The 19,011-nt window shown below is 47.3% G+C and overlaps 1 protein-coding gene across 1 annotated transcript in view; it reads right to left on the reverse strand.

Moving 5' to 3' along the window:
• The window catches only part of DNAI1 (dynein axonemal intermediate chain 1), a 265,393-nt gene that overhangs the window by 60,609 nt on the left and 185,773 nt on the right, over window positions 1-19,011 (reverse strand). Inside the window, exon 19 of the mRNA XM_029913866.1 lies at window positions 17,174-17,359. Coding sequence (XP_029769726.1) covers window positions 17,174-17,359 — 186 coding nt within the window. The remainder of the gene's footprint in view (window positions 1-17,173; window positions 17,360-19,011) is intronic.

The raw sequence follows: 19,011 nt of genomic DNA on the forward strand, positions 1-19,011 counted from the left end.
AGCCCCCATCAGGGTGTTCCCCTGACTCCCTCTCCACCCGGCACTCGGCAGGGGTTAACAGCACTCAGCCCCGCATGACTAACCACTGGGTCTCCACCAGGCAGGGGCGCGTGCCTGGGAGAGTGACTCCTCCACTGGCCCCACCCCTGTCAACAGACAGCCATTCGTCCAGCTTTCAGCCGGACAGTCCTGCTGTTCTAAAGTTTGTCTCCTGTCCGGTAGTGAGAGAAAACCGGATGTGGTTCTGTCCAGTATCGAACGGGGGGATGCCATTTTGAAGAGCGCCCTGCTCTGCCCCTGCCATGCATGGTGCGATGTCATTCCAGTGGGGGCTGGGTGGTGCGCTCTTCAAAATGGCATCCTTTGTGTGGCGTGACCTCACCTGCATGGTGCCTGCAAGGTCATGTAGGCGGGGGGGGAGGGTCACACAGGTAGGGGCAGTCCCACGCCATTCCCAGAAGTACCCGAATGGCCGGTGTTCTGGGAATGCACGAGTGGCCACCTGACCTATCAGCGCAGCACATCCACTTCTGACCCAAGCTGTGGGGCCCCTGTGGGCTCAGGGGTGGGGGAACCCCCTTCACCCCATTACCTCAGCCTGTGCTCTCCTTCACCCGCAGGACAGAAGGGGAAGTGTCAGGCCCTGAGTGCTTTGGTTCCATAGGATTCCCTTCGTCACATCCTCCCTATTTAGGGCCTGATCCTGCAGGAGCTGAGCACCCTCAAGTCATAGAGAAGTCACACAGAGTTGCGGGAGCTCAGGACCTCGCACAATTACTGACTTCATTGGGAACGGTGAGTACACTGCCTTTGGAAAAGTCAGGCTATGTATTTGGGAGCCTAAAAGTGGCCTTCAAAAGGTATTGTGTTACAAACAGACATATAGGGAAGTGCCATTGACTGAGTGGTCAATCAGCCCAAACCACATCTCAGCACCATCCTTATTCAGCCAGAGTCCATCATTAAAACACACTTCCACCAAGCAGCGACAACTCCAAGGTGCCGTAATTTCCATTTTGTTAGAAGCCTACACCTGTGTTCAGTGCGTGTTGATCTGAACTCTGCTACTGTATTTCCAGTCAGAGACCACTGCCGTTCTGCTCACTACTCTCAATGATCCAGTGTCACTTCATGCTGACTTTCCAGGGTGGAATCTAAGCGTTCAGCAGAGTGGAACAATTTAAAGCTGGTCATGGCTGTTAACTGTTTGATAAGTCTATTACTCTGAGAAATTAATGATAAAATGGGATTAAAATCGTCTCAATGACAATTAGCTCAACAGTCACATGATAGGTAATTAGCAATGACAGAGAAACATCAAAAGCAGAGGGGTGGGAAATAGCCACGACAGAACTGAAAAGGTTCAGAATTAGAGGGGCATGGTTCTTTGTGAGGGAGGGGCTCCAGGTTGTTGCAGATGGGGAAACTGAGGCACAGAGAGGTGGAATGACTTGCCTAAAGTCACCTAACAAGGCAGCAGTGTGAATACAAACCAGGTCTCCTGAGTCCCAATCTAGTTCTCTATGCACTGGGCCACACTGTCTCCCCATGACCATACTCACAGTTTTTGGAATTAAAAATAATCTCACCCCTCAACTAAATGAAATGTACGGATTGAGGCAAATGGGGTCTGGGCTGCGATGCTTTTCTCCCCCAGGTCAGTAAAGGCCAAGCGTCCCTGGCCCCTGACAGCTGTTCAGTGGCCTATGCAGAAAGAATGGGTAGTCCCAGTGCAGTTCTCCGTGGACAGGTCTCCGCATTACCACTGTCACTAACAGGTGCTTGCCAATTTCAGCCCAGAGGCTCAGGACTGAATAGCCCCTCCAGAACAGGTTTGACACACACTGGCAGGGCTGGGGTTTTTTTTGATTGCAGTGTAAATATAACCATAAAATATCTGGAGAGTGGCAGTCTCCCAGAAAGAAGCTGTCAGCTGAAAAACATGTTTTTATAGAGACAGGAAATCTACCCCATCAATCAAACCCTTTTTGAGCCACTGTGCAGCCTCTCTCAAATCCATACTCTACCCAAGGGATGCGCAACTCATGCATCTTGAATTTCAATACTTCCCATCCTGGTTAGTGCAAGAGCGGCGTGTCTATGCACATGCATAAGGGTACAAACACCCTGTCCTGAAACCCTCCATATGCCACGTATGGAATGGATAAGCCAATCTAGACTTTAATAGATCATTTTTCCTGCAGAAGAATGATGCAGAAATCCTCACGAGTTAAAGTCCCCAGTCCATCCCCCATCTATTCCAGGTTCTTGCAGCCTTTACTCACAGGTACAATGATTTTAAAGTTAGACCACTCATACAGATTTTAGTTTGATGTACATTTTGCAGGCTTTTTTCCCCCCTGCTGTTCGTTGCTCAAAGAGCGGAGATTTGTAAGGTTCTTAAATTTTTCTGGGAAGAGTTTCAGTCATGTGGATATGAATGAATCCACAGAGGGCAGTGATTATAAACAGGAAAATCAAAGGATGGGAAGACACAGTGCCTATCCTGTACTATTCCTCTCTTTCAAAATGCTAGTCATTCTCTAGCAGTACCCATTTCTCAACTGCTGACTAGCTTCCTACTGAGTGTCTGCAGAAAGGAAAGAGACTGGCTTTTGTAAGCCAGATAGATCTGAGATCTGGCTCAGATCTATTTGAAAAAAAATGTAGTTTGAAGAAATCCAGCAGGACCTCTTACTGTCTCATATTTCGCTTGTATAAGAACAGGCTTTGAGGACACAGATGGGGTTGGTGGAGGGGAGGGGGCAGATTGTGAAAAGAGGCTGTATGTACAGTTCTGCTGTCTGCAGACAAACAAACAGAGAAGGACCATTCCAGAGGCAAAACTACAAGTGGTTTGTGGGTATTTCCCTGGATCAGTTCACCCAGGGCTCCTAAAAAGGGTCAAGGATGCCAAATATCGGTCAAAAGGTGTGTACACAGGCTACCCACAAGGAACTGCCCTGAATGCCTCCGCACAAAGCGCCTCTTATAGCACCAGCCGAAATGCCCATGATGCTGCAGGGCTGGTTACACGTGCCAATTGCTTTCCCAGCTCAAGCTGTTAGTCCAGGAGAAAGAAGTGAAAATGAATCAGATGATACAAGGCCAAATCCTGGCCCCACTAAAGTCAATGGGAGTTTGGCCACTTACTCTAGTGGGATCAAGTTTTCACCCATATCTTCTAATCAACACATTCCAATGGCCATGTTCTGCCCCAAGTTACACCACTGTAAAACCAGATCACCACCAAGGTCAACGGAATTGCTGTGGATTTGTAGAAGTATACATGACAGCAGAGTTCAGTTACTGATTTTTTGTTCATATAAATAAACTCAGGAATCTTTTTCTCCCCAACTTTCTTCTCCAAATTCCCTAAACTCCTGGCACGTACTGATTGCATTTTAAGGTGAAATGGTGCTTTATTTCATAAATCTCTAATTCAGCAACAAGGACGAAATTAACAAGTCAAATTCAGCCCTAACGTAACTCTATTGACTCCAATGGGCATTAAAGGAACTCAGTGTCTCCCAAACAGCAGCACGTCACAAGATCGGGCTCATGCTTTGGAAATAATTTATAAGAACTACTGAATTCTCTTAAAATCCAGGGGAAATGGAACCTTTCCCTGCTCAAACCACCAGTGTTTCTATTTCACACACTAATGCACTTTGTCCAGACCATTGGGAATCTACTTCAGCTTAAAATAACCCACAAATACAGCTGATGCTGTGTCTCTCTGCTGATTGACCAAAAAAAAAAAAAAAGTCAACCAAACTGACATTAGACAACAAAAATAAGGTTTGCGGTGATGTAAGGCCAAGGGAGAAGAAAAATTAAAGAAAAAAAAAGTTTTCTACCTCCCTAAGAGCATAGATATTGCCCACTGCACCAACATAGAGGCCTGCTTCTCCTTTAACTTCTATTGGTGCAAATCAGGGGTAACTTCACTCCGATTATGGCAAAACTGGTGTAAATGAGAGAAGAATCCGACCTTTTATATCTATTTTTGGCATGCTGTTAGAGGTTTTGCCTTTCTACTGCATGAAACGTTAGCTCTCGGCTGGCATCTGTCACACAGCAACATTCGATCTGACGTCTCCTCTAGACACCTTCTAGGACTGTTAGCCCTTCACCTTCAATGTTTTTTCAGAATATTCATGGTGGGGGAAGGATTCAGTGGGAGCTCGGGCAGGGAGGGGGGAAGTTAACTGTGAGGGTTTGCATGTGAGTGCCTGGTGGGGCGGCAGGGGAGGGGTCATTTCCAGAGTAGCAGGTGGGAGGGGAGGAGTAGGGAGCACTGGGGGGGAGGCAGGGGAATCATTTTTGCCAGGGTCAGTATTTACCTTTTGCTTCAATACATCTTGATCCTCCTTCCAACCAAAGTCACTGTCTACTTATGATTCAACAACTCTTCCTACCAAAAAGGTTGACGGAGATGTGTGATGTTCCTTAGACACTGACGAGTTGTACCCAGCCGGACCTGCATGCCACGCTGCTAATGCCTTCATACATACTAGAATTAGCAGAGGCAGAAAACGGAGACTGGTGGCATTCCTCTCCTTCTGACAGGAGCTTAAGTCGTGCTGCATCAGTAGAGAATGAAAACCACAGGAGCAGGACCCAGAACCTAACAGCCAGCCAGGGATACCAGATTGGCCGTATGCTACTTTCACATGGAGAATGGTTATCGACAGAGAGGCGTATGTGTCACCAACCATAGGAAGCACAATCGTGAGAGAATGACAACGAAGTGGAATCACTCAGCAGCCTTGTGACAGCTTTTATAAAGATGTCCAGGCTCCTCACAGATGAGCAATCTGTACCGAGTATGGCCAGCTTTGGGAGGAGAAGATAGGAGTCATGATTTGGGCACTTCCTTCATCCTCAAAGAAGGCACCAGCAACATTGTTGGAACTAGCATTTGTACATCCTTCTCTGCAGGGCCTCCTATGGGTCTCCAAGCCGCAAGCTTCCAGCATAGCCTAGTCCTTAAACTGCAGATTGCTGGCTTCCGGAACACGGTGGTTGACATCTGTGACTTGTAAATTACAGCTCTGTCCTGCGACATACAAACCTCACCAGGATGGGGATTCAGTTCAGATAAATACCTAAAAGCCCAGAGGACGATCCAGACTACCAAAACCTCTTGGAATCTGATCTCTTGGGAAATTTCTGGCATTTCTTCATTCCAGGCCAGCTGGAACTCCAAATCTCTCTGTCTTTGGTACTTACAAGTCCCCACATTACCACTGTATCTGAGCGCCTCACAACTTGTAACGTATTTATCCTCACAACAGCCCTGTGAGGTAAGGCTGTGCTATTATCCCCATTTCATGGACAGGGAATGGAGGTATAGAGAGATTAAGTGACTTGCCCAAGGTCACACAGGAAGTCTATAGCAGAGCAGGGAATGGAACTTGGATCTCCTGAGTCTCAGTCTAGCCCCTTAAATATTAGGCCATCCTTCTTCTCTAATAGGAGAGAGACAACAAAAATAAAAACCTCATGGGGGAGGGACTGGGGGATAGACGTGGAAGTCAGCCAAACATTTTCAAATCTCAAAGTGCTGAGTTCACGTTTTAGGTCAGTTTCTATTTGATCCAAATCAATTTGTGTCACCACTTATTACAGGCCTGAGCATCTTCTGGGAAAGACAATGCATGATTGAAAGAATACATGACATTTGAAAGGAACATGATGTACCACTGGCCTCTACTGCTGGAATTCCTCCAGTCAGCTGCTATAGAGTTCTGTGCATTTGGGTCACCAAGCAATCAGTCAGTGCTGAGGAGACATAAATCTCAGCTCGGCCATGGTCATGCTCGAGAGAAATTATTGTATGGAACCCTTGAGACAAATAAGAGTCCTGGGTAAAACTAGCAAATACAGGACTCTTGAGCAATCCAGAACAAAACAACTTGAGTGAAACATACTGGAGGAAAACAATGAGAGCAACATATCTTGATTGAAGTTTAAAAGTCAATGTACACAAAATGCATTTTCACCCAGTTCTACACGGATTGCCAAACAGAGATCCTATGATGCTGGAGCATCTATCTAATCTATTCCACTGCCTTTTGTGCGTGCAGTCAGCCCCAGACAATAACGGATTGTATCTCAAGAAACAGAGCAGTTTTTCTTGCTGCTCCTCTGTGCAGCCTTAGCAGCTTCCCAAATACCTCATGTGACTGAAGAAAGGGGAAAAAAATAGAAACAATCTATTGGTTCATAACTCTGGCAGGTATATGTTCATCTCAGATGACCCTAGATCACTGCAAAATTTATGTGCATCTAAGGTCAGTGGCATGAAAAACAGTTACCTTTGGGACCACATTTGCAAATTGGATAATTGAATCTGCAAATGAGCATAGGTACTCAACTACCCAAGCTGCAGGTGCAACTTTTTCCTATTGGTCTGTATTATCTGCGTTGTGGTACCTCTAAGGGCCTTGCTCCAGGCTCAGAACATCACTGCGCTATGTGCAAACACACATCAAATTCTTAGCGTAGCATCAAGGAGCCAGTCATGGACCAGGCCCCCATTGTGCTACGTACTGGACACACACAGAACAAAGAGACGGTCCCTGCTCCAAACAGCTGACAATCGAAGTATGAGGCTCTGTCCACACTACAGCCCTCCCCTTGCCGGCAGCAGTGAGCTCCTGGGGAGGGGCCCCCCTCTCCCCCCGACAGCACACTCAACTCGCACCGCTGTCACTGCACGTGCTCCTAGAGCCCCTCTCAGGTCCAGGAAGTCCCCTCACCTCCCCTGCAGTGGGTGCGGGGGTTGGGGGGGGGAAGCTGCCATCACATGTGCGCCTTCTCCCCTGCTGCTGCCCCTCACTGTAGCCTCACTGTGGGTGGGGGATGGGGCTGCCCCTGCCCAGCATGGGGCAGGAGCGGTGACTATGGGTGGGGGGGGGGCCTGTGCTGGTGGAGGGTCCCACCGGAAAAGGGAAGGGTCCGTCCGTCCAAGGTGGAAAGGCAGGGACAGGGTCAGCCTGCCCTGGCACAGGTGGAAGGGGGACGCTAGGACCCTGCAGCAACAGTTGATAGGGAGCCAGCAGGGCAGAGCTGCAGGGGGCAGCCGCCCGCTGCCCACGGCAGGCAGGGATGCTCAGGGGAGGCGCGCGGGGGCGGCAGGCAGGGCCGGGGGAGAGACCCGGCCCCGAACATTGGTGGAACCGGGCCCCCCGAGCCCTGAATATTGCTGGAGCCCGGGCACCACAGGCCCATATAACTTGCCGCCCCTGTGAGGGGATGGTTTTGCCTCTTTGGCACCCTCACCTGTTCCTACACCAAACACACTCAGCCAGCCAGGCTAGCCTGGCCCAATAATGTTGCTGTTAACACAAGCATTCATTAGCCAGTTGATTAGCTTGTTTCAGTCTCTTCCTTGGGAGGGAAGAATGACTTTTTGAATGTTACAGTATAAAGAACTCCAACGCCGGGAACGGGTGTCCTCCATGAGACCTCAATGCTAGACATATTAGCAGTATGGCTGCTCTTTCCCCTCTGTCATCCCTCACGGCCTGGCCCAGAGAATGCAATTTCTCTAGAGGTCAGCAAACACGCTTCGCTGATTATGACTTTCCTTTCTTACTTTCCACTTGCTTTCATCTTAAAATTTTCTTTCCGATTCTTTTATTTTCTCCAATTTGTCTGTGATGTCAGACAAAGGGCCGTTTTAGGAGCTTTATGTATTTTTTAAACACCTACATTCTTGTGTTTATGGTGACAAAATTCTTTAATTTCTTCATCCACTAGATTAGGAAAAGAAGCCAGAAATGTTCACCCAACTGAAACCAGATTCCCTTCAGCATTTCCCCCAAGCAAAACCAACCTCTCTGAGTTTAGTTCAGATTCAGACCCCTATATTCCTGGTGAAGTGACTCCTTTCGAAGTACCAGTAAATATGCAAGTGTAGCTCAGAGCCCCAGAGCCCATGACAACAAAAGCTCTTGACACTTCCTCGATACTTCACTGAGCTCCATGCCGGTGGCCTCCTGAGTCCATGAAGATTCAATGGGAGTCTTCCACAGAGCTCTTTGCAGGATCGGGGCATTGGGTTGTATGATCTGTAAGGGGCTGTGCCCACCCATGTATTTGTACAGCACCGAGCGCATTTTAGGAGCTATTCTAATAGAAATAACATATAGCACTTGGTGCACACAATGAAGAACAATTTGTCTAGTTTGCACTGGGGCAGCTTGTCTAATGGAAGATCCTCGAAAAGGCTGAACTTTCATTTTTCACAGCAATTCTCTTTAACATTGTTATGCTAATATTAGGTACAGTCCTGCTTCCACTGGTGTCAATGGCAAAGTTGCCCTTGTCTTCAATGGGAGAAGATGCAAAGCATTTAGCCAGAAGATCTGTTGTGCTAAAAATCTGCTAACTATTGGCCTGATCCAAATCCCACTGAAGTGAAAGACTCCTGATCATGTCAATGGGCTCCAGATCAGGGCTTATAAGAATGAATCTGAGCTCAAGTGGGAAGGTCTCAACATACTTAAACTTGGTCATCCAGGAAGATGCAAATATATAAGTGATGTGAGTGAATCTAAACCGAAATCATTCCTGATAGCGCAGAGACATGTACATTAAACCTGTCCCTGTCAGCATGGCTCACTGCTCTCCAGGGGGAATTAAACGGAGGAATGGCCAGTGGTGGTACCCCAGGGGTTCCAGTACATCCCACAGCCTCTGTAAGCATGCTCGCTCCTTGGCCAGCACTACCCATTTTGTGGCTGCACGGGTGGCCTACTGGCTGGTGATGCTTTTCCAAAGGCCAGGAGCAAACAGCTCCTTTCACAGTCTGACGTACCCACAATTTAGGTTAAGAAAATAAATGCAGAGAACAATAGCAGAATCATAAAAGTGTAAGACTTGAAGGGACCTCGACAGGTCATCTAGTCTAGTCCCCTGCCCTCAAGACAGGACTAAACCATTCCTGACAGGTGTTTGTCCAACCTGCTTTTAAAAATCTCCAGTGATGGAGATTCCACAACCTCCCTAAGCAATTTATTCCAGTGCTTAGCCACCCTGACAGTTAGGAAGTTTTTCCTAATGTCCAACCTAAACCTCCCTTGCTGCAATTTAAGCCCATTGCTTCTTGTCCTATCCTCAGAGGTTAGACAGAACAATTTTTCTCCCTCCTCCTTCTAACAACCTTTTATGTACTTGAAAACTGTTATTGAGCCCTCTCAGTCTTCTCTTTTGAACACTAAACAAACCCAATTTTTTCAATCTTCCCTCATAGGTCATGTTTTCTAGACCTTTCATCATTTTTCTTGTTCTTCTCTGGACTTTCTCCAAATTGTCCACATCTTTCCTGAAATGTGGAACCCAGAACCGGACACAATACTCTAGCTCTAAGACTAACAGATGTATTGGAGCATAAGCTTTTGTGGGTGAATACCCACTTCATCAGACACATGCGTCTGACGAAGTGGGTATTCACCCACGAAAGCTTATGCTCCAATATGTCTGTTAGTCTTAAAGGTGCCACAGGACTCTCTGTTGCTTTTTACAGATCCAGACTAACACGGCTACCCCTCTGTTACAATACTCTAGCTGAGGTCTAATCAGCACGGAGTAGAGTGGAAGAATTACGTCTGTGTCTTGCTTACAACACTCCAGCTAATACATCTCAGAGTTACACTGCTGACTCATATTTAGCTTGTGATCCACTATGACCCCTAGATCCCCTTCCGCAGTACTCCTTCCTAGGCAGTCATTTCCCAGTTTGTATGTGTGCAATTGATAGTTCCTTCCTAAGTGGAGTATTTTGCATTTGTCCTTATTGAATTTCATCCTATTTATTTCAGACCATTTCTCCAGTTGGTCAAAATTCATTCTGAATTTTAATCCTATCCTCCAAAGCACTTGCAACCCCCCATCCCCAAGCTAGGTATCATCTACCAACTTTATAAGTGTACTCTCTATGCCATTATCTAAATCATTTATAAAGATATTGAACAGAACCAGACACAGGGCCAGTCCCTGCACGACTCCACTCAATAGGTTCCAGCTTGACTGTGAACCACGGATAACTACCGTCTGGGAACTGTTTTCCAGCCAGTTATGCACCCACCTTATCGTAGCTCCATCTAGGTTGTATTTCCCTAGTTTGTTTATGAGATAGTCATGCAAAACAGTATCAAAAGCCTTACTAAAGTCAAGATACACCACATATATGCGTCCCCCCTATCCACAAGGCTTGTTACTCTGTCAAAGAAAAGCTAGTAGGTTCATCTGACATGATTTGTTCTTCACAAATCCATGTTGACTGTTAATTATCACCTTATCTTCAAGATGTTTGCCAACTGATTGTGTGATTATTTGCTGCATTATCTTTCTGGGTACTGAAGTTAAAGCAACTGGTCTGTAATTCCCCGGTTGTCTTTATTCCTCTTTTATAGATGGGCACTACATTTGCCCGCTTCCATTCCTGTGGAATCTCTCCTGTCTTCCATGAGTTTTCTAAGATAATCGCTAATAGCTCAGATATCTCCTCAGTCAGCTCCTTGAATATTCTAGGATGTATTTCATCAGGCCCCGCCGACTTGAAGACCTCTAACTTTTATCTAAGTAATTTTAACTTGTTCTTTCCCCTTTTTAGCCTCAGATCCTACCTCATTTTCACTGACATTCACTATGTTAGACATCCAATCACTACCAATCTTTTTGGTGAAAACTGAAACAAAAAAGGTATTTTGCACTTCCGCCATTTCCACATTTTCTGTTACTGTCTTTCCCCTCTCATTGAGTAATAGGCCTACCCTGTCCTTGGTCTTCCTCTAGCTTCTAATGTATTTGTAGACTGTTTTCTTGTTACCCAACAAAAACAAACAAACAAAAGGAAGTATTTTTTCACACAATGCACAGTCAACCTGTGGAACTCCTTGCCAGAGGATGTCGTGAAGGCCAAGACTATAACAGGGTTCAAAAAAGAACTAGATAAATTCATGGAGGATAGGTCCATCAATGGCTATTAGCCAGGATGGGCAGGGATGGTGTCTTTAGCCTCTGTTTGCCAGAAGCTGGAAATGGGCGACAGGGGATGGATCACTTGATGATTACCTGTTCTGATCATTCCCTCTGGGGCACCTGGTATTGGCCAATGTCGGAAGACAGGATACTGGGCTAGATGGACCTTTGTTTTGATGCAGTTTGGCTGTTCTTATGTACCCTTTATCTCTCTAGCTAATTTAATCTCATTTTTTGCCTTTGCCTTTCTTATTTTATCTCTACATGCTTGTGCTTTTATATTCATCGTTTGTAATTTGACTTAGTTTCCTTTTTCGGTAGGATTCTTTTTTGATTTTCAGATAATCAAAGATGATCATCTAGTTAAGCCAGAGTGGTCTCCCCGGGAGAGTATGCGGCATGCGCATCCCCTGGAACAGTCTGCACTGAATGCAAAATGACCTCCTGCCCCTGCAGACAGTACAATCCTGAGCAAATTATGGTGCAGTACACAGAAAATAAATGGATAAGATGAACAGAGCTAAGCCATATGGACAAGTCCTACAGATTTTAACAGAAAATGGTAAACCTTATCATTTAGCCATCCTGCGGAATGGACTAGACAATTATATCCTGCTATATACAGCTCAAAAATCCTGTAGGAAGAATATAATTTTTATTAAATTCCATCAGTTTTGAAAGTATCTCCTATAGGACTCCACTATATTTCTATCAAACTCTCTTGGTTTCATCCCTATTCAGTTCTAGAGGGCGTTTCCACGCATGAAATACATTCCAGTGCCTCTTACTACAGACACTGGGTGAATTGGCTAAGTGATTTTTCTAGCACACTGGACACCAGGGGCCATGCAGGCCTTTCCATACCATGGCATCCTTCATTTACACCAGATGGTAAATTAAACGCTTCATGTTATAGAAGCCTGGGTAAAATGTTCAAATACACCCAAGTGATTTAGGAGCCTAGGTTTAATTGAAAATCAATGAGACTTGGGCACCTAAGTCACTTGGATATTTCTTCAAATTGTACCCCAAGTCTCACGAAAGTCACTTTTGAAAATGGGATTTAGGAGCTTTTGAAAATTTCACCCCATTGCTTATTTGTTCTGCAAAGTGCTAATAAATGGAGCTGCACTAATGTTACTGAGAGCAAAATATGGAGCAATACATAATATTTCTCCCTGGAGGATCTCAAAGTGTTTTTCAAACATGAATTAAGCTGCACCCTGCTCCTGTATGTTAGTTTAAAGATAGGGAAGCTGGCAACATGAGCTTGAGTGACTCAAAGACACACAGGGAGTCAATTGCAGAGCTGGGAAAAGAACCCAGGAGTCCTGACTCCCTGTCCCCTGCTCTAGGTTTTAATTATTAGACAAACTGGATTAAATTCAGCACTGATGTACCACCATGGACTTCAATGGAGCTGGGCTGAATTTTGCTCAGTGTCTCCCCGCTGTCTCCATCCTGTAAATCCAACTATACTACACAGCTAAAAAATCTCCCAAAACATACAAGCCCTGCCTGGGGAACAGACAGCAATGAGCTTATTTTTAGAGAAAAACAGAGATTTTGGAATTACTTGTGGCTATTGAGAGTTATCTGTAAAAAGATATGGTTAGGCTGTCAATCATATCTATCAGGAGCACATGTCCCAGCTGTGTGGGAATCAGAGAATCACAGGACTGGAAGGGACCTCGAGAGGTCATCTAGTCCAGTCCCCTGCACTCATGGCAGGACTAAGTATTATCTAGACCATCCCTGACAGGTGTTTGTCTAACCTGCTCTTAAAAATCGACAATAATGGAGATTCCACAACCTCCCTGGGCAATTGATTCCAGTGCTTAACCACCCTGACAGCTAGGAAGTTTTTCCTAATGTCCAACCTAAACCACGACTTGCTGCAATTTAAGCCCATTGCTTCTTGATCTATCCTCGGAGGTTAAGGAGAACAATTTTTCTCCTTCCTCCCTGTAACAACCTTTTATGTAGTTGAAAACTGTTCTCATGTCCCCTCTCAGTCTTCTCTTCTCCAGACTAAACAAATCCAAATTTTTCAGACTTCCCTCAGAGGTCATGTTTTCTAGACCTTTAATCATTTTTGTTGCTCTTCTAAATAGAAACATCAGAGCAAACCCCCTTTTGCCACCTTGCATGTGCACACAAAGACCAGCGAGAGGGAGAGGGACACCAGCATATACACAAGGGAGCCAAAGACAGTTGTTTCTGACAGAACAGAACAGAACAGGAAGCCAAGAAACAACATCAAAATGCATGCTCTGATTTCTAGGTGAACAGATGGAAGGCCAATGAGGCAGACATGCCAATGCAGAAACTACAGGATGCTTTCAGAATGCAGCTACTACACGAGATGCTGGCGTTATTTGTAATGTCCTTTTCAAAATAAGTTTAAAGTAGTTTGTTCAGTAGGGTTTTGAGGTAGTCATGTGCAGGGAGTGTCTGAATTAGGAGAATAAACTGATTGAATTCAACAGAAGGACCAGAAACCAGGCACAGAGCGAGGCACTGGACTGGCAAGACGATGGACTAGAGGCTACAGCAGATGTTTGAGGGTCAGGATTCCTCGGTTCATTTTATGGTTCTTAGCACTCTTAAAAGACCTACTGTGATAGCAGAGATCTACCTCAGTTGTAAGCGCAATTGCTGAAATGTGTGTAAAGGTTCATAAAATGTCACAATAATCTGTAACCATGAATGTTAATAGCAAAAAGTACAAATGGGAGACAGAAGGACTGAATGGACAAAAAGACAAGCTCCCGGAGCTAGCACCCTGCACCCCCCCCGCACCCCGACCCCCTTCCCTAGCCCTGAGTCCCTTCCTGCACCCAAACTCCCTCCCAGAGCTGGCACCCTACATCCCCATACACACCCCAACCCTCTGCCCCAGCCCTGAGCCCCCTCCTGCACCCAAACTCCCTCCCCGAGCCCGCACCCCGACCCCCCGCCCCAGCCCTGAGCCCCATCCTGCACCCAAACTCCCTCCCAGAGCTGGTACCCTGCACCCCACCGCACCTCGACCCCCTTCCCCAGCCCTGAGCTCCCTCCCGCACCCAAACTCCCTCCCGGAGCTCGCACCCTGCATCCCCCCACACATCCCGACGCCCTGCTCCAGCCCTGAGCCCCCTCCTGCACCCAAACTCCCTCCTGGAGCTAGCACCCTGCACCCCCCCGCACCCCGACCCCCTTCCCCAGCCCTGAGCCCCCTCCCGCACCTGAACTCCTCATTTGTGGCCCCACCCTGGAGCCTGCACCCCCAGCCCAGAGCCCATATCCCCTCCCACACCCCAACCTCCTGCCTCAGTCCAGAGCCCCTCACACACTCCGAACCCCTCGGTTTCACCCCGCAGCCTAGAGCCCCCTCCTGCACACCAAACCCCACATCCCAGGCCCCACCCCAGAGCCCACACCCCAATCTCCTGCCCCAGCTTGGAGCCCCCTCCCACACTCTGAACCCCTCATTTCTGGACTAACCCAGAGCCCGCAGCCCCCAGCCAGAGCCCTCACCTCCTCCTGCACCCCAAACCCCTGCCCCAGCCCAGTGAAAATGAGCAAGGGAATGAGGGTGGGGGAGGGTGGATGGAGTGAGTGGGGGTGGGGCCTCAGAGAAGGGGCAGGGCCTCAGGGAAGGGGCAGGACAAGGGTGTTGGGATTTGTGCAGTTAGAAAGTTGGCAACCCTAATCTGCAGTAGCCACTGAGTGTCATTAGTTATTAGGGATTTCATCCTTTTAAATTAAGAACTGGCTTTAGACAGAGGACGTGAATAAATCAGCTATTGTACTTGCCTGTAATTCATGCCTGATAAACCTCTTTCCTCTTTATATTTGGAGAAACGTTTCATTCAGTGTTAAATGTCCCTTCAAATATAACAGGGCCAGTAAAGTGGCAGACGGATAGCTTAATAACATCACAGCTTATAAAACGGAGTCCATTGCTTATGTCCTATCTCAGACTGCCTGAAAAATGGTGCTTGTCATTCCTCAGTCAGCAGTAACTGGCCACGAAATGCCGCACAATCAGATTCTGCAAATGACATACAATCAGATTTTGCGAAAGCTGATTTGGAACAAGAGAAGCAAGAAAGAAGGAGGATTTCAAAAGGCCATTTTAGATATTAATACCTGCACACAAGGATGCTATTAGTTGCTAGCACAATCAGGCATTCAATTCCATTCCAAATTGTGCCATAGTGTTGCTGTGCGCTGTTAAATGGCTGCCACATTTAACCCCAGAGTTGGCTGCATTTCACTGGTATGCAAAGCAATTAAATGATTAATTTGTGCATGCGCGCGCACATGCAGTTTGCCACGTGGCCTCTGCTTGAGGTATTTCCACTAGCCCACACTGCTGATGGTCTGGTGGAATTTTACAGCAATCTTGGAGACACCGTCAGCAACGGAAACAACGGTTTACAAATGAAGAACTAACAAATCAGCCAAGGAGGAGCCGCAGGTAAAAAACTTGCTGTGAACGAGGGCCCAGAGTCTCAAAGATATTTAGATGCCTAACTCCTGGAGAAAGCAATGGGAGATAGGGGTCTAACTACCTTTGAGGATCTGGGCCCAGATGAATTGCAGCTCACAGACAGGGTCGGCTTTAGCATGTGCGGGGCCCCATGCCGGGACGCGAATGATCTCGCGCCCCGACTCCACCCCCTCCCTGCCCCATTGGATCCCTCCCCAAATCCCCGCCCTGGCCCCGCCCCCTCACTGCCCCATTGGATCCCTCCCCAAATCCCCGCCCTGGCCCCACCTCTTCCCCAGCACGTCGCATTCCTCCTCCTCACCCCTCCCTCCCAGGCTTGCGCTGATCAGCTGTCTGGCGGCGCAAGCGCAGGAGGGAGGGGGGAGAAGCAGGACCCGGCTTTTTTTTGTTTGTGGCTTGTCTCTCTCCGTGGTAGCATCACATATATTAGACACGCAGACACCTGATAATGTTTGCTACCAGCAGGACGGCTGCTCTGCTATTTTTCTTAATGTCATGTTAGTATAGGAAGAGATTCTGATCGAATTTACACCAGTGTCCAGTGAAGTCAATCAAATGACTCTGCATTTATGCTCGTGAGATCAGGATGTGCCACAGACGGTCATTAGTACAATCCGTTAGTAAAATATGTAAAGCCCTTTGGGACCCATATGGAAGAAAGGTGCTTTATAAATGTAAAACCATCATCATTAAACAAGATTGCTTTCTGGAGTCTGTTTTGCAAAACCTGAGACTATGGGAAAAAACCTTCATTAAAAGAGAGACAATAGGGTTCTAGTATTGTAGGGGGTTGACAGAGAAGGACTCTGCTGTATAAGGCAGCCCAGGACCTGATTGGATGGATTACACACCTGAAGCCTAGGGATTTATGTTAATAAGAGTTGGCAGTGTTTGCCTGCTGAACCCTGCACTATTAGCTGGTATTGATCCTGCTGAGAAAGGGTTATGTGGGTTTTACTGACTCATGGAGGCAGGTACTTTGTTGCCTCATCTGGATATATAAGTGAGGTGGAATGGCTCTCCAGAGAGAGAGGACATAGGGTTTGGGCTGTGCAATCCTCTGGGAGGATCCCTGGGAGCAGGATTTTATTTTGTCTCAGTTTGAGTTTTTGTGAATAAAACCAAAACCTCGGGAAGAGGGTTGGTTTTGACGTGCTACCCGTGTATGTGGCCTGTGTTTGGAGCACAGCGAGGAAATTGCTGTGCTCCAAATCTCACATGAGATTATTTCTTTGTAAAATGAAGCATCCTTCCAACTGTCATAAAGGGATTTGAACTCTCTTCCTCCTACAGTAACAGAGAGTAGGGACTCGACTCCCCAACCGTCATTCGTTAGTACTTAGCACATATATAGCATTTCCCATCTGTAGATCTCAAAGTGTTCTGCAAGAGAGGTTCAGTAACATTATCCCCATTTTACAGATGGGGAAGTTGAGGTGCAGAGAGAGGAAGTGACCTGCATAAGGACAGCGGTGTAGTGGGAAAAAAATAAGTGGGTAAACTAACCTAACCTAAACGCCATAGTCCACAACGAGAAATCTCCGTTTATCAGAGATTTACCATACTGCATATGGCCACACAGCAAGGCAGCGTCAGATCTAGGACTAGACCCTATGTCTCCTGTGTCCTATGCACTGCGACACGGTGCTTTAAATGTACAGGAATTAACCGCTTGCTTACCTTAGGCATCTTGCGCAGGTTGGGGGAGAGTTTCAGGCAGGTGACGTGGCCTCGGTCATCTCCGATAATGATAATGGGGTAGATGGGGTTAAACTGGACATGGGTGATTTTGTTTTTCTTCTTGGCCACAACAGGCTGGCTGCAGATAGCTTCATATTTATTAATGCTCAGATCAAACACATGGGCCTGGGGAACAAAGGCAGCAAACACAAAAGGGATTAATCAAGCGAGAACATCCATTCTGCAAAAAACACCACGCACAGAATCACAGAAAGACAAAGGATCCATTAGGTCCCACCTAAATCCGTCTGCTGGGGCCGAGGGTAGGATTGCTTCCTACAGTCCATTTAAAACAGGGCAAGGCCTTGGAGAATAACTTGTGTGTAGGGGCTCTGATCACTTTCTTTGGCAGACAGACCACAGATGGGGTCCTTCCCTGAAGTCCATGGCAAAGCTCCAATTGATTTGAATGCGAGTAGGCCTGGACCTTTCGCTACCAGCCTCACAGCCCTTTAATCCCCAGCTCAAATATTTGAAGTAACAAGGCAATCAGATTCTAACACAAGATCAGTACGCAGAGTGATGCACAAGCCCCGGAATGTTTTCCAATATGCTGATTATCTTTTACTGCAGTGCTTTCCAATATTTAGGGCCTTAATAACACAATAAAAAGAGATGAAACACTAATTAATAGGAAAATTATGTGAACAAGCACTGTATACTAATGAATATTTCATTGGAACTAAAACTGAAATACACAATATAAAACTGTTCAAGCCCGAACCCCTAGCAGGAACTCTGTTGCTTTAGACATCACCGAACCTGCACCATTCTTCGGTATTCTTTGGATCGCGGTAGGGCCTAGCTGCCCCACTCATGGACCAGGCCCCATTGTGCTTGGCACTGAACCAACACAAAACAAAAAAATGAGTGGGTACTTAGCACCCACCGGCAGCCAGCTGCCCCCCTCCCCCCCAGCGCCTCCCGCCTGCCTGCGGCCCTGCTGATCAACTCCTCCCCCTCCCTCCCAGCGCCTCCCACCCACCTTGATCAGCTGTTCCGTGGCATGCAGGAGGCTCTAGTGGGGAGGAGGAGGAGCGGGAATGGGGTGCGCTCAGGAGAGGGGTCAGAACTGGGCAGGAAGAGGTGGGACAGGGGTGGGGGCTTGGGGAAAGGGGTGGAGGGGGGGCAGAGCCTGGTGTCGAGCAGGGGTGGGAAGAGGTGGGGGTTTGGGGGCTGGTAGGGGCGGAACCTGGGGCAGGGCAGGGGGGTTGAGCACTCCCGGGGCCTGGAGGAAACTGGCGCATGTGATTAAATCTCACCCAATCATGATGCTGATTGCTTGGGGTAGTGTGACGAAGTGGGAATGTTCTTAATGTTTTCTCTGAATACTGTGTGGGTGCCTCAGTTTCCCCTATGCCTTTCTTAAGTCTCTAGATGGTGGGATAAGGGTGTGTGATTGCTGCAGAGCCTTAGAGGGCCAGTGTGATGCTGTCTGCACAGAGAATGGCCGACACTCTGTCTCCTGGCAATTGATGGCCTGGGACCCTCCCCTGCAAAGGTGCCAACTGAAGGTGTTGGAGAACAAAGATCAGGTGACCTCCTGGCCCTGGAAAGAGACAAAGGCCAAAAGAGGGGCTGGAGAGTTTCAGTTTGGAGCTGGCTGGGGAAATGGAGGGGGGCCAGTTGGGGCTCTGGCCCCCCTGGCCCCAAGATGGACCTGACTGAGGGGTCCTGTTCTCTGTACCTACAAGCTCTGTTTTGGACTGTGTTCCTGTCTTCTAATAAACCTTCTGTTTTACTGGCTGGCTGAGAGTCATGTCTGACTGCGGAATTGA

This window comes from Terrapene carolina, unplaced genomic scaffold (genome assembly GCF_002925995.2).
Source record: "Terrapene carolina triunguis isolate 2854851 unplaced genomic scaffold, T_m_triunguis-2.0 Scaffold998, whole genome shotgun sequence".
Lineage (NCBI taxonomy): Eukaryota > Metazoa > Chordata > Testudines > Emydidae > Terrapene > Terrapene triunguis.